The sequence below is a fragment of the Anarhichas minor genome, unplaced genomic scaffold, assembly GCF_050575085.1.
Source record: "Anarhichas minor isolate MPS153535 unplaced genomic scaffold, ASM5057508v1 ptg000030l, whole genome shotgun sequence".
Lineage (NCBI taxonomy): Eukaryota > Metazoa > Chordata > Actinopteri > Perciformes > Anarhichadidae > Anarhichas > Anarhichas minor.
This window is the reverse complement of record NW_027466476.1, coordinates 2,997,294-3,023,766: the sequence shown is the minus strand read 5'-3', so window position 1 is coordinate 3,023,766 and position 26,473 is coordinate 2,997,294. Positions and strand designations below refer to the sequence as shown.

Here is a 26,473-nt window from a genome sequence, read left to right as displayed (position 1 = left end):
ACCAGGGGTGTGGAGGGCCGAGTTTAAAAAGGCAGACAGAGCCAACAGTCAGTCACTCACTCTCTCACACAATCTGCCCTCCTCCAACTCCTACCAGCAGTCAACTCAGCAGAACCTACAGCTCCTGTGATTCTCTGCTTTGGTTCACTTCTGAAGACTTGGAACTGTACAGGACTCAATCTTTTTTTTTCCTGAGAACAAAGGATTTTTTAAAAAAAAGATCTTTTCCACTGTAGCATGGAGACCACCACGGTGGAATATGTTGATAACTATGAATACTATTATGACGACAATGAGACTGCCTGTGACTTCTCAGAGTGGGAGCCGTCTTACTCCCTCATCCCGGTCCTCTACATGCTCATCTTCATCCTGGGCCTGTCAGGTAACGGTGTGGTCATCTTCACCGTCTGGAGATCCAAATCGAAACGTCGGGCTGCAGATGTCTACATAGGGAACCTGGCCATTGCTGACCTCACCTTTGTTATAACCCTGCCTCTCTGGGCCGTGTACACAGCGCTGGGCTACCACTGGCCATTCGGTGTGGCTCTGTGCAAGATCAGCAGCTACGTTGTTCTGGTCAACATGTACGCCAGTGTTTTCTGCCTCACCTGCCTGAGCTTTGACCGCTACCTGGCCATCGTGCACTCTCTGTCCAGCAGCAGGCTGCGCTCCCGGGGCACCATGCTGGCGTCCTTGGGGGCTATTTGGGTCCTGTCCGGCCTGCTGGCTGTGCCCACGCTGCTCTTCCGCACCACTATGAACGACCAAAACAGCAACCGGACCACATGCGCCATGGACTTCAGCCTGGTCACCATGAACCAGAAGCACGACTACCTCTGGATCACTGGGCTCAGCCTGTCCTCCTCCGCCTTGGGTTTTCTCCTGCCTTTCTTGGCCATGACCATCTTCTACTGCTTCATCGGCTGCACCGTCACACGCCACTTCAACAACGTGCGCAAGGAGGACCAGAAGAAGAAGCGCCTGCTGAAGATCATCACCACACTTGTGGTGGTGTTTGCCTTCTGCTGGACTCCCTTCCACGTGCTAAAGAGCATGGATGCCCTCTCTTACCTGAACCTGGCCCCGAACTCCTGCGGCTTCCTGCGCTTCCTGCTTCTGGCTCACCCCTACGCTACCTGCCTGGCCTACGTCAACAGCTGCCTCAACCCGTTCTTGTACGCCTTCTTCGACCTGCGCTTTCGTTCCCAGTGCCTGTGCCTGCTCAACCTGAAGAAGGCTATGCATGGCCAGATGAGCTCAATGTCCTCCACGCTCAGCGCCCAGACTCAGAAGTCAGAGATTCAGTCACTGGCCACCAAGGTGTAGAGGATAAAAGGAAATGTGGAGCGTGGCTGCGGGCCGGTCCCAGCTCCAACCACTGGAACACTTGTAAAAAAAAAAAACTGAGATGATGAACTTTCACTGCTCACAGTCATGAAATCCATAATTTGTTCTTCTTATTCTACAGCGAAAGATGTGGATGCTCTGTTTGTTGTGTGGATCTGCTCCAGCTGGCTGAGCTCCTTAGCTGCTTTTTTGTCCCTCAAATTCTCAGAGAAAAAAAAAAGTATTTTTTGTTTTGTCCTGCTCTGCAAAAGTCCTCATTTCTATCATGGAAAGAGGGCAAAACTATGATTTTAGAAACTCACACTGATGTTGGGAATTGTAAATCAATTTACACAGGAATCTGTTTACACTGGATGAAACGTAAAGCTGTACAGTATTTTCATACCATAGCATTGTTTTTCTTGTTCAGATATATTGCTGTTTTGTTTTAGAAGCACTTGTTAGAAAGATATGTGAGCAGGGAAATCAAATAAAGCAGTGTCCTCTTTAAAGCTTGTTATTTTTGAAGGTAGAAGTCTGCAGAAGGGGGGGGGGGGGGGAAAGGTGTTGCAGCTTAATTATATAGTTTGTCGAGAGGAGACGGGGGCAGACAGGCAGATGGCAGTTGACAAATGTTGTTGGGGAACAGGAACGGGGTGGGGTGGAGGGATATCGCAGTGTAGTCACAGCATTAAAAGAGGACAAAGGAACTCTGTAAATAAATGTTCCAATTTGATGTATATGTTTTATTTTTCGACATCACTGTAACTAACTACTGTATTAAAGATGTGTTCTATGAACCAGATTTACTAGATTTATTGAGAGAGAGTGTGTGTGTGTGTGTGTGTGTGTGTGTGTGTGTGTGTGTGTGTGTGTGTGTGTGTGTGTGTGAGTGAAGACCAAAATGTATACTTTTGTTAACACTTTTGAAAATGTCATTTTAAAAGTGGAGAGGAGAAAGTTATAATACTAAATGTAAATATTTGCACAAAAGTTTATCTTTTGGAAATTAAACTCCTGTAGTTTGACACCAGTTTCATTACACCGTCCTGTTATTCCAGTGTCAAGTATCTCCAGAGGGTTGAAGCTTTGTTATGAATGCTTTGCATTTGGTTTACACCTTCAGATTAATAGATCTCTAATCTCTGTTGATTCACAGCCAGTATCCAGACTGTAACCGGATTATGCAAAGTGACCGTCATCCTGAGTGTGTATTCAATACTCAGTTGTGACTTCCATCAGCTGTGGCACTTTAACTATTTGATGACACAGTCCTGTTGGTCACAATCAAAGGATTTTGAATTTAATAGTGTTTATTACCAGCAGATGGAGGCATTTCCAAATATTTTGAGTAATCTGTTTTTAGTTCAAGTTAAATCCATTTGAAGTACTTACAATTCATGTAAAACAATAAAAAAAAGACTCTTATCCGCAGGACGTAACGTCAACCGAAACCCACATGTTCACTGAATAATAGGGTCATTACCAATGAGTGACTCTTCTGAGGGATCCTTTGATTTGACAGTAATGAGCTCTGTTGGACATAATCACCGTTCAGAGATGGCGACAGCGGGGGGGAAGTGGAACTCTAATCCTGGCAGAAGTCGGGACACCGAACAAGTCGATATTTGTCCCCGCTGACAAGTGATTGCAGTTAGAGCGGTTTGTTGGGGTGCAGGGCGGGGCTGGGGGGGGGGGGGGGAGGGCGTCTGACTGCAGATGCTCCAACACACTGAGCAGAGAGGCCTTTGCTCAGAAAAAGAGGAAAAATAGTGAACAAGGTGAGGAATATAGCTGCAGCTACACAAGTTCGTCTCGCATCACACTCTAAAGTAACAACATATGTGAAATGGCGAGAATGTCTTTGTCTTTGTGTGTGAGCGATCATATGTTACTTATTGTCCATTTGACAGCGGAGCAGCTTGAAGCAGATCACAGGGTGGATGTGAGGGCCTCGGCCTGTTCATCACACGCAGACAGAAACAGGAGTGCTTAAACACATAGTTATTCTTATAGATGAGTCAGATGCCATTTGGATGGATTTATAACCGAGAGCCCATAATACAGACTTTTAAAGCATCACTATAAGGACCGGGACAAAAGCATGCAGCCTTCATCTGGTTCGTCATTTTAAACGTATGACAATAAGACAGTGGAATCAGGGTGGAGTCAATCATGCATGCTGGACTGGCCAGACTTGTTGTTGTCATTTGAGATGAGCTGGGCTGACAGCTTGTCTGGCACTGTTAGCCAGCAAGTCCACTTTGGGATAACTCACCCAGAATACCAGCTGAGCAAAGCACCGGGGGTGCACAGGGGACACCGCCAGCACAAAAACAACAGTGGTGTAGGCCTCTGTATGCACATAAATGTGTTCGTGTGTGGCCTGTGTGACCTGTTTGCGTGTATGGATGTTGGGGTCTGTGGGCTTTACAGTGTTCCCAAAGTATTCTTAGAGGGAGTTCAACCATGGTAACCCACTGGCACCTTAAATGTTATTTCTTCCTCATTAGGAGAGTAGAGCATAAACATGCACATATTAATGTACTGGTTCTGACTGGTTACTTCTATTCAAAAAGACAACACATTCTGCGGGTAATTTAATCACATCAATGAGGTGCATTCACTATTGTAATCCTCTTTTTTTGAGCTATGGTTTTGTTTTACTGTCTTTTATTTTATGGAGTTCCTGTCATATATAAAGATCAACTGATAATGTGATCCCTTTCATCTTACCGTAAAGAACAAGACAAGTGATATTCTACATTTTTGTTAATGTCAACAGTTAAAATCGACCAAAACCAACCAACGTCTGTCTTTCAATATTTTCCAACTTTCCTACAAGTATTTGGCTCTCAGTCCTGAAGGTGTACATCTGTAAGAACTGGTCTGAAATATGTAGTTTTATTTTCAAAATTGACTAAATAATTTGCGCTGAAACAGCTGGGCACTGTAGTTATTAGCAAATGTTACTCAAAAGGGAGCAAAGCATTTGAAGGGAACTATTTTCATTGGTGTATTAATACACAGGTGTTGTTCTAGTCACTATTTGCAGCAGCAGAACAGTGTATGTGGGTCTGACTAAAAATAAACTATAATGCCCATGTTCATGAAGGAAGGTAATAAAGGAACATGTCACCTGGTGCAACAGTGTGGTTCATTAATGTGTTTTAATAGTTTTGGACAACAATGGCACAGAGGAATCAGGCAATTTATTTCTGGTTTTGGATTATTGATAATAAATAAAATATAGAATATCACCAGACTAATGTCACTGGTAGCACCATCACTCTGCATCTCCAGCCTGAGTTGAACACATTAAAGCAGCACACACAGTTGCCTGCTCTGAGTGCTGTCGTCAGTGTGAGCTGCCACACCCAAATGGGACATCTGAACCAAAACACAACTGCTCACCTCTCCTCAGATCTCCCTGCTGTTCAATCCCACCCAAGCAGCAACAAATGTACTCTGCAGTGTGTGTGTGTGTGTGTGTGTGTGTGTGTGTGTGTGTGTGTTCATATGCACATGTAAACAGAGATCTGACACATTCCATGACCTGTCAACGCTAACCCTACTTTCTCTGTAGCATTCGTCCACCTGTTGCCACACCATAACACACACACACACACACACACACACACACACACACACACACACACACACACACACACACACACATTAGGGTAAGTATCTCTAAGTATGTTTGCATAGGTGTAGTGTATGTGTGCCTTTTTTCCTCCTCCCTCCTTATTTCTTTAAAGGTCCAACACATTTTCTCAATCAGCCTTTGACTATAAGCAATGAGGGTCGTCATGAACACAACATGTTCTGCCAACGTTTGTCCTGTTTTAGTTATTTCTCTTGAAATACCCATTTTATTATTTGCAGGATAGTCTTTGCTAAAAAAAAAGAAAAAAAAAAGATGAAGCAAAAAACAGATATCATTTGAATGCCAATTCTCTTAACAATTCCAGCTTTTCTCTGTAGGATAATGAACATAGGATTTTTGTACGAGGGACCGTCCTTTAAGCTCCGGATTGACAGCTTTGTGATGAGAAACTGTACAGAGGATTAAGGCTCACACTGTACTGTTAATAACATAACATGTCTGAGACGGTGGTGGTCTGAGTCCAGCACCAGTCTAGACAGCAGAGCCTCTGATCAACCAAGAACAAATCAGTCCAACCTGAAGCCGGAACCTGGAAAGTTTAGCAGTTTCCTTCTGCCATAACTGACTCTCCCTTCACCTCCCACTAATACCATGTTTTACACAACTTGTACATGCAGCATTTATTATTTCAGTCTCTACTGTCTCTCACTGATGTCACCCTTCCCCTCCCAAATCTTTTAAATGAAAACCTATTTCCGGAACTGTAATAAAATGTTTACTTCAAGACAAGCTTAAATGTTACAGAGCTGTCTGGAACCTAAATATTCATTATCCAAAGATGATGGTGGGGCTTTAAGAATTGTGATAATAAACTGTAAAAACCATAGCCATAACAAAAAAAAAATGACCATATGAATTATAAATTAAAGTTGAAATGAATAGTCGATCACTATGGTTTTCTTATCTTACATGTTTTTGGGGTTTTGGTATGTTGGACAGACAAAAGACCTCATTTCATTGAGCAAAATGATCTGAATATGAACATATGTATATAACAAGTGCAGAGTGTGTGCAGAATGATGTGGAGTAAAAGTATTAAGTCTCACATAAGTAAAAGCTCCTATTTTACTGCATTCACAGCAACATTTCTACTCGTATCCCTTTGCCTTTGCTGATAGTGATCAATGGCATTCCACGGCATTTGGAAACAAAGCCAAATCACCACAAATCTTATCAATAGGTCTCACAAATAATGAGGTATTATATGCCTCACAAAAGTGGCCACTTGACTATCCAATACATCGACACTACAGTCTCCCTCCTTGACTTCTCGCCCGTATGACGGCTGTAAATTGCTACCACGTCTGCTCAAGAATCATTGAAATCAGCTTGTCTCAGTAATCTGTCTGGTTTAACCTGGAAGTGGCCTCTCAATAATTGTCCAGACCTTGAGAACAACGGCCTTAGAAAAATACAGCATTTACATGAGATCAGTGTTTTCGTGGTAATTTTGTTATCTGTTGGCACGTTTCGAGAGGTGATTAGGAAATCTTGGCTTTCAAATGGGTCTCCCCAAAGTCGCCTCCCTGTCATTGTTATTCACTGTTGTTCAGGGTCATGTCCGCTCCACCCGTTACGGCACTGACTGGATCTGATGGGCTGGGGATTTTAGTCAGCTGAGAAAATATATGAGGACATACAATGTAAAGACTGGGGTTAAACTTATAATATGCAGCACATATGTGTGTGTCTATCTATCTATCTATCTATCTTTCTATCTATGAAAGCCAAGAACCAGCTGCATGGTGCATAGTAATGAGCCCTGCTGCTGGAGAATATCGTTAGGCAAGAGATGCTGCTTCCGTGGACAGCGTGGCTTGGCCAGACCTGAATGTGGTGGGCTCTCGTCCCCTCCGGATATGGTCGCTCAGGGCCCATCATCCTTTATACACAAAGATCCTCTTCACATCCTTCTCTATCCCGTCCATTGAGAAGGGCCTGCCTCGAGCCACACGGCTCCTGTGCCTGCTTCAGGGCTAAATGCATCTCCTGTCACTGACTGGTCCCAGTGCCAGTTCAGCTGCTGGAAGCACTCAGGTGCTCAGGTCTGCATGAGTAAATATCAGACGTAAATGACAGGGTGCAGATCACCTTTCTTGCACAAGTAACACCTTCATAAACAGGGAGCGAGTACTTGCTGTTTTTAACCCTTTTTGTCCCTCATCAGAAGCAAGAAATGGCACATTTTCTGCAGGAAAGAAATTGACAGATAAAAACATTTAGTCTGTCCTGACCGTGCAGAATCAGCATCATGCTGAGAAATTATTCAAATAATTCAAATTAATTAATTAAAAAGTCACATCAAAGTGAAAATGGAGTCAAATGGTTTCGCACCCTTTGCATGATGCCCCCCTTCATCTCTTCAGCATAGATGCGCATCTTTCCAGGTATCTTATACCGGAGCAGCAGCAGTCCTCTTCTGCTTGGCCACTGGGGAGCAGCAGCAGACCGCAGCATTTAATAAGGGAAGAGGTTACCTCACCTTCCAGCTGATCTCTCCCTTCAAATGAGTGACTTCATGGGTCAAGTACTCCTCACTGTCCCATCACAGTTTTTATATTGTACAGCTTGTTTAATGACACAAGCCTTTCCAATCATTATTCAGGGTGTTACACACATTTCTGCTTTTTATATTAGCGCTCCACATGACGACCCATTAATTACAAAACAGTTTCAAGTTGCTCCACTGCAGCTACAACAAGTTATAAAACTGCTTCATCGCTCTCTGCAAGCAAGGTGACATTAACCTGGATGGGATTCCATATAAATGAACTGCTGCCATCTGTTGGTCAGATTGTACAATTACCAAAAATATGTGTCCTCAAGGGTAAAGCGTCTCACTGGGTACTAAAGCAAATGTTTTCTTTTTTTAATTCAATAAATTATTATCGCGGTTTTGTTTTACACTTGGTTGCTCATCAGATATATGCCAATGAGATTATTGTAACACTCATGGGACCAACGTTAAGTTGTAAGTAAGTTTAACACATTAAAGCAATATCTTTCAGTCCTTTTGTGAGTAATTTCAATATTATTTACAGTGCCTGGGTTATAAATTAAGATACTGATGTTGTTGAGGACTGGGGAATACCAGCTGAAGCACAAAAATGCATTGACTGTATTAAAGTGAATGAGGAATCTCTTTTCAAACTCGCACAATATGCTTTATTATTTTTTTTACAATTACAATTGTTATTTCCAAACTTTTTTTAAAATTTCTACATAAAGTTAGTAATCAGGCTGAAAGTGCTGTAGTAGCAACAGCGCCTCTGGCAAATCATAAACTGGACAGCAGTTTAGCAGGTACAGCATTAGTCATCAACAAGCAATAACAGAGGTTCCATTCAAACATTTGACAATTTTGCCTAAACGATGATTAATCCGTTTTTATCTCCCGAGTTGAGTCAGTTTCCTGTTTTAGCTTTCGGCCGGACAACCTTTTTGTGCTGATGTAGTGGTGGGCAAGCTGGGAGCAGCGGCTTGCGGCTCTGCCAAGGCTTGTCGACTGGTAGGGAGAGCACTGGATCCCTCAGTAGGAGTCGAGAGCTTGCACCCTTCGAGGAGCTCAGTGTCTCTGATTTGGCACGTGGGCCCAAGATGACTGGGGCACACGTTTTAGGGATGATGGTGGTCATGGTCCGAGTCAGGACTCTTCCTCGTCTGGATGCCAGAGACGGAGCTGCTGAAGTCTTCTGTATCTTGTTTGGACCTTTGCTGTCTTGCTGCTCTTTGCGATGTTGTAGATTGTGGGATTGCCAGCTCTGCATCTTACACTCCAACTCTTTCAGAGACTGGTCAGTGTAGGCCCGCATTTCTTTGCGTACCTGAGAAATCTTCACTTCAAACTCAACCTTTAAGGCCTTTTTACCCACCTCAAGCTTTTTTTCAAAAAATGCACATAGCTCCTCTTCCTTTAGATCCATCCCATCTTTGCTCTCATCAGTCAGCATCTCGGCTGGTTTCTTCTCCTTGCTGCTGACATTCTTGCCCTCAGGTTCTCCGTTCACCTGTGCAATCTCCGTTTCTCTGTCTTTGACTCTTTGCACCAGCTCCAGCATGCTGCTTTTCGGGGCCTTCATACCCGCTTGTGATCTGATCTGGTTACGTACCTGTTGGAAAACAGACTGCACCCTTGCTTGTGTCTCCTTTTCTGCAGCAACGCTGTCTTCCAAACATTCGTCTTCCAGACCGACAGAGGACATCTGCCCTTCTATTGTAGCAGCATCCTCCTGCTGTTGCCTCTGTTGTTCACCATTCAATAGTATTTGCGGATTTAGTTTTGATGATAGTTCGCTCATTGTTATTTCTTGTCTTGACAGCTGTTCTGTTCCCTTCGACTGAGCTACGACACTAATGCGGGTAGTGCTGGTGTGGGAAGGACCTGATTCACTGAGGAGTTTGTCCTTAGAGAGACTGAATACCACGGGATTTAAGCCTACAGTCTAGCGTAATGCAGCATTATGTATGAGGTAACATTTAAACACTGCAGTGAGACAACAGCAATGCAAGTTCAACCAGTTGAAATATTAAATCTATCAAAAGTTTTCAATTAAATGAGACTATTAAAAGGCTGGAAGAACTACTTCTACACCTCCCATATCACATTATCAATTTAAATAGATGTAGTTATGTAAAGCAGCTATTATTATTTAATAACAGCTGCTATTATTTAAAGAAATATATTATTCTGACTGTACTGTGTTGAACTGTTTGTTTCACATCATATTTTGCATGTTTTGTATGTGTTATATTTTGTCCTTTCCGTGGACCCCAGGAATATTAGCGGCCGCTATCACTCAGCTAATGGGGATCCAGTTAATAAACAATAAACGTTGTGTTCCTCTGGCTGCATGTGTGTAGTTGCATCCCATGACAATGAACCTCCTGGTAACAGCATGAAAAACAAAGATGTTCAGGGATAGTCGCAGTGGGAGCAATGAGAGGTGGGCTCAGAATTCTCATTAGTGAGCTGTTACTGGAATGTGGAGCTGTAACACACAACTAACAAACATGTATTACTCTACTAAAGCTGCTCAACACGTGCTCTATGGAGGACTTGACTAAATATGTTTCAAGAATAGGCTACTGGCCACACTTTACAATTCAGTTTTCTTTACAAGTCTCTTAGACTATATATTGATTTGCTAGATGTTCAGACTCCATACACTTTGTGGAAGAAGTTTGTGTTTGGAGTTATTGCCTTTTCCACACAGGTCAATGGTCAAATCTGAAAGCTTATACATAAGCTTATACATAATCACGACATACTGAGGGGCTACTTTGTAACTAAGTAAAACAAAAACTTTTAGTATAGTCCAATCAGGACACATTTAATGATAGAGGAGTCTGTATGAAAAGGGGGTATCGGTGGCAAGCTGTAAGAGGTATTATATTTGTTATTATGATGTAATATTATATCAGACATCCTCACAAGTACCTAAAACTACAACTAAACAAAAACACAACAGAGACAAAATATCCACAGACAAACTATATCAACAAAGTATAAAAGCTCTGATACTGTAAGATAAATGGGCACTTGGAATAAATTATTGAACAAATATGAATGTTGATCAGAATTGCATAACGGCAACATTAAAAGGGCAATTTCAGATGACTTTTAAAGTTATAAATGTCACTCATATGTTAAGTCATTGCATATCATTAACTTCTGAGATTTTGCACCATTACTCTCTCTTTTTTTATATTTGAAAATACTATTTTGATTTACATTTTTAGAATTAATGGAACATAGCTGATGACAGATTTGGAAGGTTGTAAGAGAAGCAAAATTATACCAAACATGACAAATGTAAACCTAGTAGTTGTTGAATTATTACAATAGAATAATCTGAGTTATTAACCAAGGCATGAGACCGGTGCTGGCAGTGTGAACGCTGCTTAGCTTCTTTTAAATCTGAAATTTGTGTTGTATGATTTAAGCACACTGAGCTATCAGAAAAAAAGTGTCTTGTTGTGTGATGAATTATTATGATGTTAACAAATCAATAAAAAAGCATTTCAAATGTAATGTGTACAAATTAATTTGATGTAACACTACACCTGCACTTTTTCTTTTTTCTCAAAGAAAGTGCTGTTACTGTATATGGCAGGCTGTAATACTGCAGCTACAAGTTGTAGTTGTGCATGTATTTGATGTATTTTCTGTAAAAATATGTTCTAATTTTCAAATTGGAATTCAACATAACTTATCATATTATCTTCATATTGTCGTTTGTCATAATGGACATAGTATAATAAGTTAGTAAAGTCTGATTCCATACAGTTTTTCAGATACTGCACTGTTGTATTTTTGTGCAACAATGTGCACAAAATAAGCTGCACTTTGGGAACAGCTGGAATCCATGAATTCAACCTATAATGTCACAAAAACAGAGTTCAATCCCTACCAATGGATTCTAGTATCAATAGTATAGCTTTGCTTTGTTTTCTGTAACTCTTTAACTGAAATAATCACAATGATTGGAATAATATACGTGGGGGAGGATCAATGAGAGGGGGGCATTTGTGTTCACACAGCTCACCCACAGCGGGCCAATGAGAGTCCTGCATGAGCGAACCTCCTCTCTCCACTTAAACAATAACATATGGCTGCCTTCTGGGGGAAAAGACTTCTGTAATTCTAAATCTATGTGAAAAAGTTGTTTTGTATTTAGGAGGGATTATGAAGGGACGATATTAAATATGCAAAACAAAATGAGTGTCAGTGCATTAAGTGATAATGAGACCTGTGGTATTTCAACATTTGTTCCCAAGTAGTCATCATATAACAGGAAAAATGAATCAATACTATCCCTCCTCCTCCTCCCTCTCTTCAAATATCTCCTCCTCACCGGTAGGTGTGGAGCTAGAAGTGGATTCCTTCTCTTTAAATTCAGAGATTCACTGCTGATTTCATTCTGACAGTCAGGTCACCAGGCGCAAGATGGTGAGTTACATTTCACTGTAATTTTCAGATGACTTCTTATCTTATTATTAACTGTGATAAAGAGACCTTGTGTTTGCACGGTCATAACATCTGTCAATGTACTTCAGCATGGCTGTTGCTTTTCTTTGTAATACAATGACGTCATGATGTTTTTTTTAAATTATAGACAACATACACAGATAAAGGCGAAAAGGTAGGCTGATAAAACTTTAGTTTGTGTTCATTTTTCAATAGAGTGTCTTTCCCTTTCAACATGCGTTTTTAGTTCAACCTTCTATTTGATTTTCTCCCACATGTCCCGTTAGGGGAATGTTTTGACTACATATGACAAAAGCTAAATATTTGTTCTCGTCCTTAGCATGAGCAGGGAAGGTTCCTCTGCTTTGATCACATAACCTTCTGGGTTGGAAATGCAAAACAGGTAAGTTAGCTCAAACTGCTCTGTGTCCAGTTTTTCGGACACATATCTTTTTTTTTTTTCTGACCAACTTTCACACAAATGAAGGAGTAGACTACACAAAGGTAATTGGTTGTCCTGAGGGGTGGAGGGGACAAAGCATGCAAAACCCCAGGTGACATGCATGTGATGCAACTTGAGTGCAGACAGCAAAAACAATCTCTCCAAAATTATTGCAAGGAAGACTGTGCTATCAGAGAGTTTAAGGCCAATATGTGGACATCATGCCCAATTTCAGTTAACTGTAACATTTAAGAGAAATTGCCATGATTTTCTGATATAAATCATTGTCTTCAACAGGCTGCATCATATTACTGCAACAGGCTGGGATTTGAGCCTCTGGTTTACCGGGGTCTGGAGACAGACAGTCGTGACGTGGTGTCCCATGTCGTCAAACAAGGAAAGGTAAAGAATCGTCAGTGCCTGGAAGTACAGCGCACACATGAGACAATCAGCAAGATTTATTTTAGTGCAACAAAACAATAATGACAAACAGTGTATTCTGCAGGTATTTGACTTTTAGTGAGTATACGTGATATAAATGTGTTTAATTACACAACTGATCTCAAAATGTCAGTTTTCTTGAGTAATGTGGATTGTAACACTAGCTTTAAATAAATAGATATATTGGACTCAAATTGTGACTTTGCAAATCAAATGATAGAGAAGGAGAGGGTCATGTTTTGATGCTAGATGATTTGTATTTCACAGATCATTTATGTGTTCTCATCTGCCCTCAATCCTGGAAACAAAGGTACGTAGCCTTTTATAGCTGAAGTAGTTATTTGTGTTTGTCAAAACGTCACATGTCACTATCAACAATACATACTTAATAAATACAAAACTATAATTTTTAAGTTTGAAATGTACATTTTCATCAACAAATTTTTAAGTTACAATTCTAAGAATATAAAACACATTTGTTTGAGAGAGCAAAAAAAGGAGTTGCCACAATACAAATCACTCATATTTTGGCAAAACAAACTTGACATGACATGGTTTGATCAGTCACTGTTTTATTTGTCCATTCAAAAAAACATTTTTCTCACATTTTCTCAGAGATGGGCGATCATTTAGTCAAACATGGGGATGGGGTGAAGGATGTTGCATTTACAGTGCAGGACTGTGACTTCCTTGTGCAGGTAACAAAACAGGTTTTCCATTTAAGTGCATTCTTAGCTGTTTTCTAAAGCACTATATACTTTTGAGTTCATAATTAATTGCTGTGAAAGAGTGCTATTAAAGTCATATTTTTTACTTACCAAATGTCCTTGTTCACAGAAAGCCAGAGAGCGAGGTGCAGTAATTGTAAAGGAGCCCTGCACCCTGGAGGACAAGCATGGCAAAGTCAGGCTGGCCGTGCTTCAAACGGTAAGACAAGTCTCTAAGTATGAATCCTATGAATTTACATTGAACATTTATTTTCCATATCGATTTAGAAAAAATGCCAGAATTGCAGACTTGCTTGTGTTTGCTGCAGTATGGTGACACCACACACACGTTTGTGGAGAGGGCCGGATACAGTGGGTTGTTTCTGCCAGGCTTCCAGCGCCCTGACTTCAAGGACCCTTTACTAGCCAAACTGTGAGTGTACATAAGTCCTTATAATGTTTATAAGACGATGAAGACGGAACAACAGCTTATGTTTGTGTGCTTTTGCTTCCATGCAGACCAAGTGGAAAACTGAACTTCATTGATCACGTTGTGGGAAACCAACCGCATGATGAGATGGTCCCAGTGGTGGATTGGTAAAAGACTATCAACTAATCAACTACTCATCTTTTAGAGAGTTTAGCATGCTGTGTGTCACATGTGATAACAACATTGCTCTTCAGAGCAGTGGGTGAAAAGAGGAGTCCAAGAGTGTCTGGTTCTTACATAACTCTGCTCGGCACGAGTCAGTGATCAGCATGACTTTGCAATTCTTCAGTGGCTCTCCAGTAGTTTTCCACATCTGGATCTTGTTTTGACCCCATCATATAGGCCCGAAAAGGCGGGGAAGGGCAGTTCTCTAAATGAGCAAGCTCATTGGTTGATCCAGGAGAGAGGGGTGTAACTTAGGCTGGAGATTTTCGATTGGGAAGAACCTGATGGAACTGGCTCTTAACCAAGAAAAACACTCATTCATGTTTAGTTGACTGCAATTCTCCAATTTAGATCATGAGCTAATAATAGCAGCAGTTCTGGGCATGTAAAGAATTAAAATACAACTTGTGTGTTGACCAGTAAAACACACTAAACATTTCAAATGATTTGACCTGTTTGACCCACCATATGAGGTTTGAACTTGCGGCTCTTGATCTCTGGTTTGTGATCTAACAGGTATCAAAGAAACCTTCTCTTTCACCGCTTCTGGTCGGTAGATGACAAGCAGCTTCAGACAGAGTTTAGTGCCCTGAGCTCCATTGTTGTGGCAAACTACGAGGAGACAGTGAAGATGCCCATCAACGAGCCTGCCATGGGGAAGAGAAAGTCTCAAATCCAGGCAATGTTCTTTACACTTTCACATGTGGACTAGAAACAATTTACTTGCACAATAATGGTTAAATAACAGGTAATCCTTTCCCTACATTTTCACTCACAGGAATATGTGGAGTACTACGGAGGTCCAGGAGTGCAACATATAGCCATGAACACATCAGATATCATCACTGCAGTGAGTCTACAAGACACTTTGGCCTTATGGATGCATTCCAAAACACAGCGACAATAAATCTCTGATGAATCCCTTGTTTGTAGATTCGTAACCTAAAAGAGCGTGGGATGGAGTTCATGTGTGTGCCAGACACCTACTACCACCAACTCAGGGAGAGCTTGAAAGAGTCAAAGGTCAAAATCTCAGAGGACCTCGATGTTCTGCAGGTCAGATCTAAGATCGTATTTGAACACATTTGAACATCATGTTATGTTTGGTCAAAGAATTGATTGTATTGTTTGTCTCCTTTGTTAAGTGTTTGGTATTTGTACTGTAGAGTCTGAGAACATAATTTGCATCAACTGCTGTAATGAGCAAACAAAATGCAAAACACATATAGCTATTCAGTATTACCAAAACAAGTGGAGAAATTAATTACAATGTTATTCATTTGTATCTTGTGACCTTACTCATGTCCAGGAACTGAATATCTTGGTGGACTACGACGACAATGGCTATTTACTTCAGATCTTCACTAAGCCGGTTCAGGATCGCCCCACTGTGTTCTTGGAAGTCATTCAGAGACATAACCACCAGGTGAGGGCGCCACAGGATAGATAACCTTTACAAGGGATATGAAGTATACAGCACATTATTCTATTTCAACATCTGGGCTTGGAATAGGGCTCACTTTGCTGCCAAAACGCAACTTAAACGCATGATTTATCCACAGGGCTTCGGTGCAGGAAACTTCAAGGCTCTTTTTGAGGCCATCGAAGCAGACCAGAATGCTCGGGGAAATCTGACGATCCTGACAGCAAATGGAGTTTCAAAGAACATGTGATCCCCGTCTTGCAATTGCTTTACAGTTACGGAAAGTCTAAATAACTATCAATTAACTATGAAAAGACACTTTCTGTTGAAGAGTATTATACTAATAATGTGCCACATCAATGCTTTGATATTGTGAGATACACAACAATAATGTGCAAAGGGTGTTGTTTTTTGTGACTTGCATTTGTTTATTACAATGTGATATATATTTTATCTGTCAAAAAGTACTTCATTATAATCTCTCCTGATGTTCATGAAAGATCACCTAATGAGTTGTTTATTAATCACCATTTAATCATAATGCTTTTTATAAAATGTTCGCAAGAAAACTAATTTTATTGATACAAGCTTGACTCAAGCAAAAACACAACGTAAGCTCTCATAAACGAAAACATTTAACTATACACTTCAGTTTGGACATTTGGACCAGAAGGTCAACAGACCTTTCATTGCAACAAAGGCCTTTTTGTATTTATACAGTTTATAAACACAATTTGTGTTTATAAACTGTAATTTACATCCAAATGTTGTGTTTTGTAATGTTTTACCAGAAAATGAGGATTTTGTTTTAACAGTGGTAACCAGTACTTCACACTATGATTTCATGCTGGACCTCCATTGATAATCCATTACTGTCTTGCATGCTGTTTAGGACAGTTTATTAAACCATTATTCGCTGAGCAGCACCACCACTCGTCAGTGAGCTCCTGTAAGGCCTCCAGACTGTACAGTTTTGAATAGTATTAAAATGGCTTTTTTTTTGACACATCTTCCGGGCGTCATAATCACAACACTTCCTTAGAGATTAGTTCAAGGAGCCCCGGCAGCTATCTGCTCCACACAAACAAGGAATCTTTGTTTCCTCGATGGGAAACTTGTAGTCATATGTGATCTCTTCATTGATGCTTATCGGCTGTCGGGAGTATATCACTATCTTCTTCTGAGAATCCACAGTGATGATCTTTGCATAACAGTTGGGCTGCAAGACAAAAAAGTGTATTTTGCATTAACGATCTTACTAAACAAACCTTGATCTTATCTTTAATCACTTTCATCTCCAACCGCAGCCTATACTCACGTTGCAGCTGTGGTTGATAAACCTGGCTAAGTTCCCAAATTTAGTAGCATCAATGATGGTGTCCTGATCAACCCGGAACAAATAGCTGCTTCCAATGCCCTCCTCCTCGTATCTCTGCTCCCTCATGTCAGCGATGACCTAAGGAGAAAGAAAACAGATGTGCCGATTCATGCGTGTGTTGTTTATCACTGTCACCCTCCTCACACTCTGGGAAAGTACCCAGAATAACCAGTGGGTCCCAGTGGCCCACTGGGCCAAGTCAGGGGAAACGAACAGGGGAGAAGCGGATTAAAAGCTTATCAGTGAAATTTGTTACTAGGGCCGAGTATCGCCATTGATACCCAATATCGATTTGATTAGGGATATTTCACTTACAATACCAATACTGCTTAGTTTGTGTTTGAGAGAGACAGTGATGCGCCCAGAGCAGATATCATTCAAATGATCCGATAATGAACCCTATTTTTCAGTAAGGGTGGGTATGAATTTATTTCCAAGCCTTGTAATTAGTTTAAGTTTGTCTTACCTGTCTGATGATCTGGCCCACATACTCAATCACCATCTCATCTGCTGCTATTGGCTCCATTGCAAACAGGCCCCACTCATGAATATGACTCCGGGTGAAACGAATCCTCTTCTTTCGGAACTGATGTATATCGTGACAAAATAAGGCCATTTGTTAACACGGGCTCCAACTGCTGCAAATGCTGACATGACAGTTTACTCCTTTCAGGTAATCATTCAAATACTGCCGTCTACATCGGCTAAAAAATACTGACCACAACAAGGTCTGTGCATATGGGCAGACGTGGGACTTAGCAAAGTGTTTTGAGCAAAACAAACATTCACATTCACGTTAAAATGAAACCATCTCAATGGCTATATATATATATAAGAGATATAATGAGATATAATCCAATTTATATTAAACAGACCATGACTTGCACACTGATAAAAGATCGTTCCGTTGTTTTTGTTCTATTCAGATAAATAAAGTATGCGGTTTAGGAATGCTGGCAGTTTACAACAAATTCCTATAAAAATATTTTTTTCGTGTTGTTGTCAGGGTTTTTGCAGTTGAGTGTAGTTATCTAATATCTTACCTTCAGCTGGTTGAACTTGACCAGGTCACTGTCACAGCTGAAAGAGGACAGCAGGCGACGCTGTTCAGACCTGAAGTCAGATCCAGCACGCAGTGAGACCGGTTGCTGAGCTGGGATGCACATTCCCTGCTGAAATATATGTTGATATTCAGCACTGAATGGAATAAACTGGGCAGAGAGATCCTCACAGTTTCCCCTCATTAATACCTGAGTACTTGTAGATGGAAGCTCAGAGGCCAGCTTTGCGTTGTTGAGGTTTTTCAACTTATCTTTCCTGCTAATTTTGTAGAATCCTTCACTGCGAGCAGAGCCGGTCCTGTGTTTTGGCTGCCAGGATATATGTTCCCCACTCTTCTCTGTGAGGACCTTTGTCAGTGAGCAGCAGTTAAGGATGTAAAGCACAGATTACTTACAATACTGTGTGTCAAGCACATGAGGTTACCGATTTATCTGAATTCATTATTTATGTGTAAATTGATATTTCAATGGCAAACCTTCCAAGGAATATGCAACAGAACTGCACACTTGATACTTAACTACAACATTATATTGGCTTTCCCCACGATGTATTGTGTTTAATTGGTAGGGTTTGATTTTTTTCTTAGATATTAGGATAAAAAAACACATTACATTAGGGAATAAATCTCAGCCATTTGTGTATTGGACATGATTAAATCTATTAATACGTCATCAGTTTCTCAGTTCACTTTCTGTAAACTCCTGTTGACCTCGTTTAATTTCAACATGAAACTCTGTTAAAAAGGATATGAGGGTGAGATGTCCACAGGGTGTCACTGATCCACCCCAAGCCATTATCCCGCACTTGCAGCCTTTCATATGTACACTGCAGCAGCCTTTCATCTTCTTCATCCAGGCCCTCCCTCCAAACACTATGCAGTATCCTCCTCTCCTCACACAGTGAGCGCCACCTGTGAAGATGACCGTGAGAGGTGAGAGAACCAGTCAACCTTTTAAGCGATCTCCGCCGATGATGGATTCTCCACCTCCTCTTTAGCCTCCTCCACTGTTCTCTCCTCAATGAGGATCTCTCTGTCTCTCTGCTGTTCTCCTCATCCAGGAGCCCAGGCATATTCTCCAGTCCCTGCAAGGGCTTCTTTTTCACACCTGAATCGATCCGCGTGCCCTTTTCGTCAGCAGAGTCGGATGAAGAGAGGCTGCATGGAGAGGACACTGAGATGGGAGACCCTCCGAGAGAATCATATAACGGGGGCTGAAAGGTCGTCCCCGTTTGTGTTTTCCTCCTGTGGACTATGGCTCTTCGGGGTAGGACGATGTCTCTTCCAGGAGTCTTTGGGGCCGTGACATATGGATTGCTAGACAGGTGTGGCACAGGTGGTGGGCTACAAAGAGTTGGGCACATCACTGTGCAACCTGATGACATGGTTATCTCTCTGCCCGGTGTTGCTGGAGCTCTCCCAGAATTATCCTGCGTCCATCCACATCTGTCCTCTCTACCAGGAGTTTTGGGCATATCCTGGTATGATGGGTACGAGGCCGGGGGATCAGAGGGAGCTAGATTGAGCTCGGTGCCTGTCGGAAAGAGGGAGAAGACTTCATCGGCCGAGTCCTCACTTTCCAGTTCAGCCACTATCCCCGTGCCTGGTGTTTGTGGTTGTTGCACCTCCTCCTCAGGGGATGTGGGTTTGCTTCTCATCAGAAGATCAGGGTCACTGTCCAGAAAGCAGCCAGTCGGAGTAAGAGGCCTCAGGTTTTCTATGATCCCGGATGACTCTTCCTCTTCCGTCCAGTCAGGGCTTTCCATCTCCACATCAAGGTGTAGCCCTGCTGCTACACAGATAAATAAGAAGAACACGTTACAAAATCATATTTTCACCACCATTTTCTCTCAATACGTTTGTTCCATTGTTCACACAATTTACCGTGAAACTGTGTACACACCAGAGGAGGAATTGTAATAACTTGTTTTTGTCCAATACTTACATCTACTTACAATACCTACTTACTAAAAAATACCTGCAACGCTAACGACGTTCCCATCAGCCTCAGCTGTAGTTTGTGTTTGTTGCTAACTGGCAAATGTTAGCAAGCTAACACACTAAACTAAGATGGAGCATGCCGATTTTTAGCATTTAGCTCAAAGCAACGCTGTTCCTAAATACAGCCTCGCAAAGCAGCTAGCATGGCTGTTAAAAGTTACTAGAATGATCTGTAATGACATTCATGCACATTGAGGATTAATACTTCATACCTACTGTATGTCAAACAATGTCTCCTAAACCTTTACTTTTGATTTTGTCCCGATTAGGGGCCAGAAAAATAAGATCTACTTGAAACAGTAACATGTTAAAATAACCATCATTTACAAACTGTTAATTGATAGTCAGTTAAACTTTACTAAAATAGCTGATCAGGAGATGATAACAATTGCATTGTGATTATATTAGTAAACTATGTGTTAGGAGTTTATTGTTTCACACACATTATAACATTCATGTACTATATTACTAATAATTTGTAAAGATTATAAATTATAATTTTCTTGTTCGTTAACAGTAAAATAACTATTAACTAATTTAACACATATTGATGATGGTTATTATTAAGTGTTTTAATCTACAGCACCTGGACGTCCTATAGGTGACAGACGGTTCTGAGGTTCGCTAGTTTGGAGCTCCATCATGACATCCGAGTCACAGGTGTCCTGTTGACAGGATGTGTACTGGTTCTCCTCAGTTTCCTCCTCATGAGATGGACCTGACCAGTCCTGAAGGCCCAGCTCCAGCTGAGCTCCAGGGGTTAGCGGGGCTGAGGGGGTGACGGGGGGCTGAAGTTCCATCGACTCTTCATCGGACGATATGACAATACACACCTCCTCCATTTCTTCATCTTCCGGACTGAGGTCAGAGCAGGACGAGTCCTCAAAGCTCTCCGAGAACGAGTCAGAGGAGTCAAAGTCTGACGAGTACTCGCTTTCCTCTGAGGAGCTGCTCTCTGAAGAAGTATCTGTAACAAAGAAACATAAAATATTTACTCACAGGTATGTTCATAAGTGTTCAATGTTTGAACTGTATGACTGTTTAACGTACCGCTACCTAAGCACTGCACTCCATCACTCGTTTGGAAGATAACAGCATTTTTATCCTCTGTGTGTTTTTGAGCCAACTCCTTGTCTTCCTCCGGGTGACTATCGTCACCATCATCACCATCATCATCACCATCATCATCATCATCTCTGTCACACTAATTAGAGCACAAGTTGTATTATGAAATCTTAATATATAGACTATAGATCAAGATGTGATTTAATTCATTTGAAAGCAGATGTATTTTTAAGAACTGAAAACAAATGACAGGCTCTGAACGACAGGCTTTGTTTGTAATTACTTTTTGTTCAAAATCTCCATTCACCAGATTTTGATGAGCATCAACTGGCACAACAGCCTCCACTTTGTCTGATACTGTTTCTTCATCTTGAAGTGTGTTGTCTTCATCTTTCCCTTCATCATCATGATCACTGTCGAGCTCGTGTGGTCTTGCATGTCTGCGTTTGGCTCTCTCAGAGGCAGGTCTCACTTTGTCCTCCCCCTGTTTCACATCTTCATGGAAAGGGAGCAACACAGTTGATCAAGCTACAGTCTAGAAGAGACAAATGAGTTATAATGTAGTAAATGAGGGTTAATTGCATTAAAAACACTAACCTGAGCTTTCGTGAGTCGAACACGACCCATTTTCTATCTCTTCCGATGTAGCAGTATCATTGGCTCTTTTCCTTTTTACCTGCATAACAAGTTATTTTCCATTACATTCATTTATGCATCACTCAGCTGTCGCATGGTGCTGTGTTTCATATAACAGTACAATAGTTTACCTTGAAGGACGGCAGTGGAGGTTTTTTGACCTGGCCACTGATGTGACTTGGGGGATTTATTCGTTTGTTCCTCTCTTCAACACTTGCTGCTCCACTTTTCAAAGGAGGTACTTGTGTCTTGTGAATTAAACAATAATATTGAACCTATAGGCTTCAAAAGGTCAGACATTTTTTTCTTCATTTCATTAACCATTCTATGAGATAATAAAGAACCTACCTTTCTTTTCTTCTCTTGGCAGTCCCACCAGTCCTCAAATGCCTTGAAAGCGACCGCTTCAATCATTCTACGTGTCATGTCCTTCTTAATGATTGACTTCAGTTCATCCATGATGATTTCTAAAACTTTGTCTACTGTGACCTTATGAGGGTTTACCCACACAAGCGGGTAGTCTGGGGGTGGCACAAAGGGGTTAAACCTGGGGAAATGTGGAGCGGGCCAGGGTGGTCCAGGGAACGGTAAAGGTGCACCGCCATGCATTGGAGGATTCCCCTTATCCAAAGGGAGTGCAGGACGCATGGGTAAGGGGTAGGTGTGCACAGGGGGAGGAACAGAGGACAGCACCATCAAACGTGGAGGGGGTCTGAGAAAAGTTGGTGCGGGAGGAATAGAAGAAGGAGCTGGAAAAGGTGGAGGAGGAATGGAGATGCCGGTGTGGTGGCCCGGAGGTGGGATCCAACCTGGAGGTGGGATGGGGATGGTGCCATTTGGCAGCCGAGGTGGGACAGGTGGAACAGATGGGGGAAAGGGAGGAATGGGGAAAGGGAAATGGGTGACTGGTGGATGGAAGCACCCATATTTAATGGCAGGAGGAGCTATGGAGGTAGAGAGTTGAGGAGTGCTATTGAGAGAAAACGACAGAGGCTGAAGAAGAGAGGACGTCTGTTTTGCAGGCGTCAAAGCTCTGGAAGGTCTGTTATTTGAGTGCTTCTTATTCTCATTTGCTGCATGACGATCCTGAGAATGTCACAAACAAATATGAGTCACTCATTTGCGGCACAACATAAATACTTCTATACCAACATAATAACTTGTTTATGTAAATATCTGGAGGAGTTACCTCTGGACGTGAGAATGACTGGAGCCTTTCTTCCTCGTTTTCGTGGTTTGCGTGAGCCTTCCTCTCAAAATGTGTGAGATCAGATGGGGTCTCTGAGTTTCTTGTTAAAAACAAAACAGCTTGAGTAGTTTCGTCCTCTTCATTATCAGTGAGTGGTGTTGGACTGACATCCACCAGATCGCTGTAGGAGTGCTGGTGGCCGGTTGTGAAGTCACAAGACGTCAGAGTGCCAACAAGCGAGTCATCCGAGAGAGGGGAGGCATTGGCGGAGCAAGGTGAAGTTGGGCTGTCCTGAGAGTGCACATCAGCCTCATAAGTCTTTCTATCAAAGTATGGAGGGTCAGATATCTGACTGTTTACCAGCAAACTTTCAATGCGTGAGTCCAAACTCTCTACCTCTGGCTGGGGGCTACTAGAGGAACAGTTACCAGCAGATGGAGATAAGTCTGATATGCATGCACGGTCATCATGTGGGGAAGATGCTGCTGTCTGCCGGTCAACTGTGAAATTGATGCTCACTATGCTGAAAGAATTGTCTCCGGACTCCTGACACGGGGAGGCAAGGTTAAAGGAAGCGTCTGTGTTATTGTGAGAAGAGGATTGTGCATTGTGACCCCACAGAGCAAGCTGCTGGCTGCTAGTTTGTATTTGGGAAGAGAGGGGGTGTGGGGCCTGTGGTTGGCAATGTTTCAAAATAAAGTTGAAATCTGAGACTTCACCAGATCCCCTGTGATACCTTGCAGGTTTCCGATGGCAGAGCTCACGCCTTAAAGGTTTGTGAACACTGTAGGTGGAGGGCTCCCCCTGGAGGACTGGAGTTGCCTGAAGGCTGGAGTAACAAGAGTCCTGGGAGAGAGGAGTTGCAGACAAGCAAGGAGTACGGGGGGTTCCCTGAGAACGTGGCGTAAGCCCAAAGCTGCAAGGTGTATCGTGCCAAATACTGGAGTAGGCTGTGTCCAGAGAGAGGGGTGTGGCGATGCTGGGGGTGGGGCTGGAGATACTCCCTCGTCGCTGTGTGGCTGTGCTGCCCTGTAAGACATGGATAATACAGAGGACACACGATAACCGCTGAGAAATATTATCCCTAAAATAAATATGAATTCAACTGGTTGATAGGTATTGAATATACGATTACTTCACAATTATAAGCAGATGTAAAATGTTTACCAGCAAACTGTCGATGAAGCTTTGAATAGCTCGCTCGTTGCTGCCCACTGGCAGCGTCCACGGAGTAGGAAGACCACTTAAGAGGAGCTGGAGATACCGTGCCCTGTTCTCTCCTGAGGAAGGTTGCATTGTTACAATCAATCAACAAATTCAGCTAAATTCATATTTATACAATACATAAAAAGGTGTGAGGTATTCCTCAGTAATTACCTTTGGGATCTATTTCCACATGAATAATGTTTCCCATCACTGACGTCTGATGGAGGTGCTGAACAGCTTCCTTTGCAGCCCGCACTGTGTCGAAGACGACTTTTGCGACCCCTAAATGCTTCTTGTTCTTAGGATTGTAAAATATCTCCACGTCTTCAATGTTCCCATATTTATTGCACATATTGGTCAAGAACGTCTCCCTCACATTGTCGTTCAACCTGGAAAATGTCACTTCTTTGGGAGGAACAGGGCCAACATACCATTCATCAAACTGAAAGGACATAGGTAAACAACATTTATTATTATTATTATTATTGTTATTATTGTATCTGTATTGCTATAATGATAAATATGATGTCTATAAATGTTACCTTCAATTTAGAAATCAAAAGGTCAGTGTTGCTGCATTTGCTCCACAGGCGGCAGACGCGCGGATCTCTGACGGTCTCCACAGGAAACAGACCTAAGTCCTCCACCTGTTGATGTAAACAACCCGCATCACTATAATGGAAAACATGCATGCTTGTTTGGCGCAATATTATAGCGCGAAAATATGCTGACAAGCAATTCATCTAAGACAGACAGACAACACACAGATATTAAAATAATGCTCACGGGTATGTTAAACTGTTGTCCGTCATAACGGTACACTTTGTACAGTCCTTTTGTCAATGCAGGGTCAATCATCAACTTGCAACTTCTCCAGTGCTGAGGCGGTGTCTCTCTCTCAGTAGTTTGTTGTTCGCTTTCCATCACATTCGTCAAAACCTTGGAAATATGACACAATAGCGCGATAAACATGGCTGTTAGCTCTAGCTCACTGCAGGTTAACACGCCCCAACAGGTGATGGAGAGCATCACCTGTAACGTTCTCCTTCTCTAAGAGATAACCTGGTTGTGACATGGAACACGTCAAAACACTTCAAGTTAAGTCGAACAAAACGACGTTTATCTTGCTTACCTGTTCAAAAGTTGTATCCTTTGGTGGAGCAACATTGTGGAAAAGCAGCTGTGCTTTTCGGTGTTTTCACACTTAGCCGCACAGGTTGGACATCGGATCCATCCGCCCGGAGACAGAGACGGAATATAGATCCTTCGGTGAGGCGGAGGAACACGAAGCGTTGGAGGAAGGCGTATTAACAGGTGACAGGTGTGTCTCCAGGCACCTTCGGGAGTTTATAATACAGTCATTTGTTGACGATTCATGAATAGTACATCGAATGGCAACAAATAGGCCTACATTTAATATTGTAAATTGTGCCTTACAACTACAATAAAACAAAAAAAAGTGACAAAGTAGATACAGATTATTTGGAGATTATATTTATATATAGATGACTATGTATAGATATTGAATAAAATCAAGAATATTAATATTAATATACATATCACAGTCATATTTGTATTATAATTTGTATTGTATTGTGCAAAATATACAAAATATTGTATTATACTGTATATATGTACATATATAGTGTAGTGTTTATGTATAATACTACTGTAATACTATCTTTCTGTGGTACCCTGAGGTGCATCCTTTCTTGTTGGGTGCAGAGCAGACTTACAACAAGACAAAGTCCTGATCAACTCTGGTCATCGGGCCAGAATGTCATCACATATATTCAGCTATCAAGCTACACAAACTCCTCATGGGCCCAACTCATGTTACCTACTGTGTATATACATCATTATTATTACTTTTAACGAGTGACATCGACTATTAGTGTGTAATCACTGGATAGAACTAAAAAGTCAAACTCTTTTATTCACAATTAATTTGTGGCAATAAAACTCTACTCTGACAGGGAGAAGAGGCCAGAAGGAAAACCAATGCCGTGCTATAGGCTACTTAAGAGTGCTCAGCCAAATACAGGGAAAATGTGGACGACTTATTCAGACAAGCAACAAAACAAGCGGTAATGGTGACAAGAGTGTCAGAAAAAGTCAGAGAGCGGAGGAGTTTGTGTGCCTTGTTGTGATGCACGACCGTCAATGTCACTTCAACTGCATGTCCGGACACATTTCCTGTGTGGTTTTCCTTTTGACGCCATAGTTTTAAATACATTTTATACAATACAATTAAAGTGTTTTTCTGTTTGTTTTTCCTGGCATTTTTTTAATACATGCAAAAGTAAA

At 41.7% G+C, this 26,473-nt stretch overlaps 3 protein-coding genes across 3 annotated transcripts; 2 read left to right on the top strand and 1 right to left on the bottom strand.

The window, feature by feature from the left end:
* The first annotated feature begins 237 nt into the window (after positions 1-237).
* aplnra (apelin receptor a) lies at positions 238-1,326 on the top strand. The gene has a single exon (XM_076104876.1). The coding sequence runs from the start codon at positions 238-240 to the stop codon at positions 1,324-1,326; it is 1,089 nt and encodes a 362-aa protein (XP_075960991.1).
* Positions 1,327-11,795: 10,469 nt separating this feature from the next.
* hpdb (4-hydroxyphenylpyruvate dioxygenase b) lies at positions 11,796-15,881 on the top strand. The gene is made up of 14 exons (XM_076104986.1): positions 11,796-11,852; positions 12,112-12,138; positions 12,304-12,366; positions 12,703-12,807; positions 13,114-13,156; positions 13,462-13,544; positions 13,684-13,773; positions 13,883-13,986; positions 14,073-14,150; positions 14,725-14,887; positions 14,987-15,058; positions 15,142-15,264; positions 15,518-15,634; positions 15,771-15,881. Exons 1-14 carry the CDS (start codon positions 11,796-11,798, stop codon positions 15,879-15,881), a joined length of 1,236 nt encoding a protein of 411 aa, XP_075961101.1.
* A 214-nt stretch (positions 15,882-16,095) lies between these two features.
* Positions 16,096-25,024, bottom strand: LOC142964381 (histone-lysine N-methyltransferase SETD1B-A-like). The gene is made up of 17 exons (XM_076104677.1): positions 24,953-25,024; positions 24,709-24,813; positions 24,338-24,608; positions 24,128-24,240; positions 22,961-23,989; positions 22,120-22,857; positions 21,903-22,019; positions 21,733-21,811; positions 21,443-21,630; positions 21,121-21,274; positions 20,657-21,037; positions 18,821-19,861; positions 18,260-18,426; positions 18,053-18,178; positions 17,476-17,595; positions 16,950-17,087; positions 16,096-16,850 (listed from the first exon to the last, which is right to left on the bottom strand). The coding sequence occupies exons 1-17, from the start codon at positions 25,022-25,024 to the stop codon at positions 16,677-16,679; spliced, it is 5,013 nt and encodes a 1,670-aa protein (XP_075960792.1). The 3' UTR covers positions 16,096-16,676.
* Between the last annotated feature and the right edge of the window lie 1,449 nt (positions 25,025-26,473).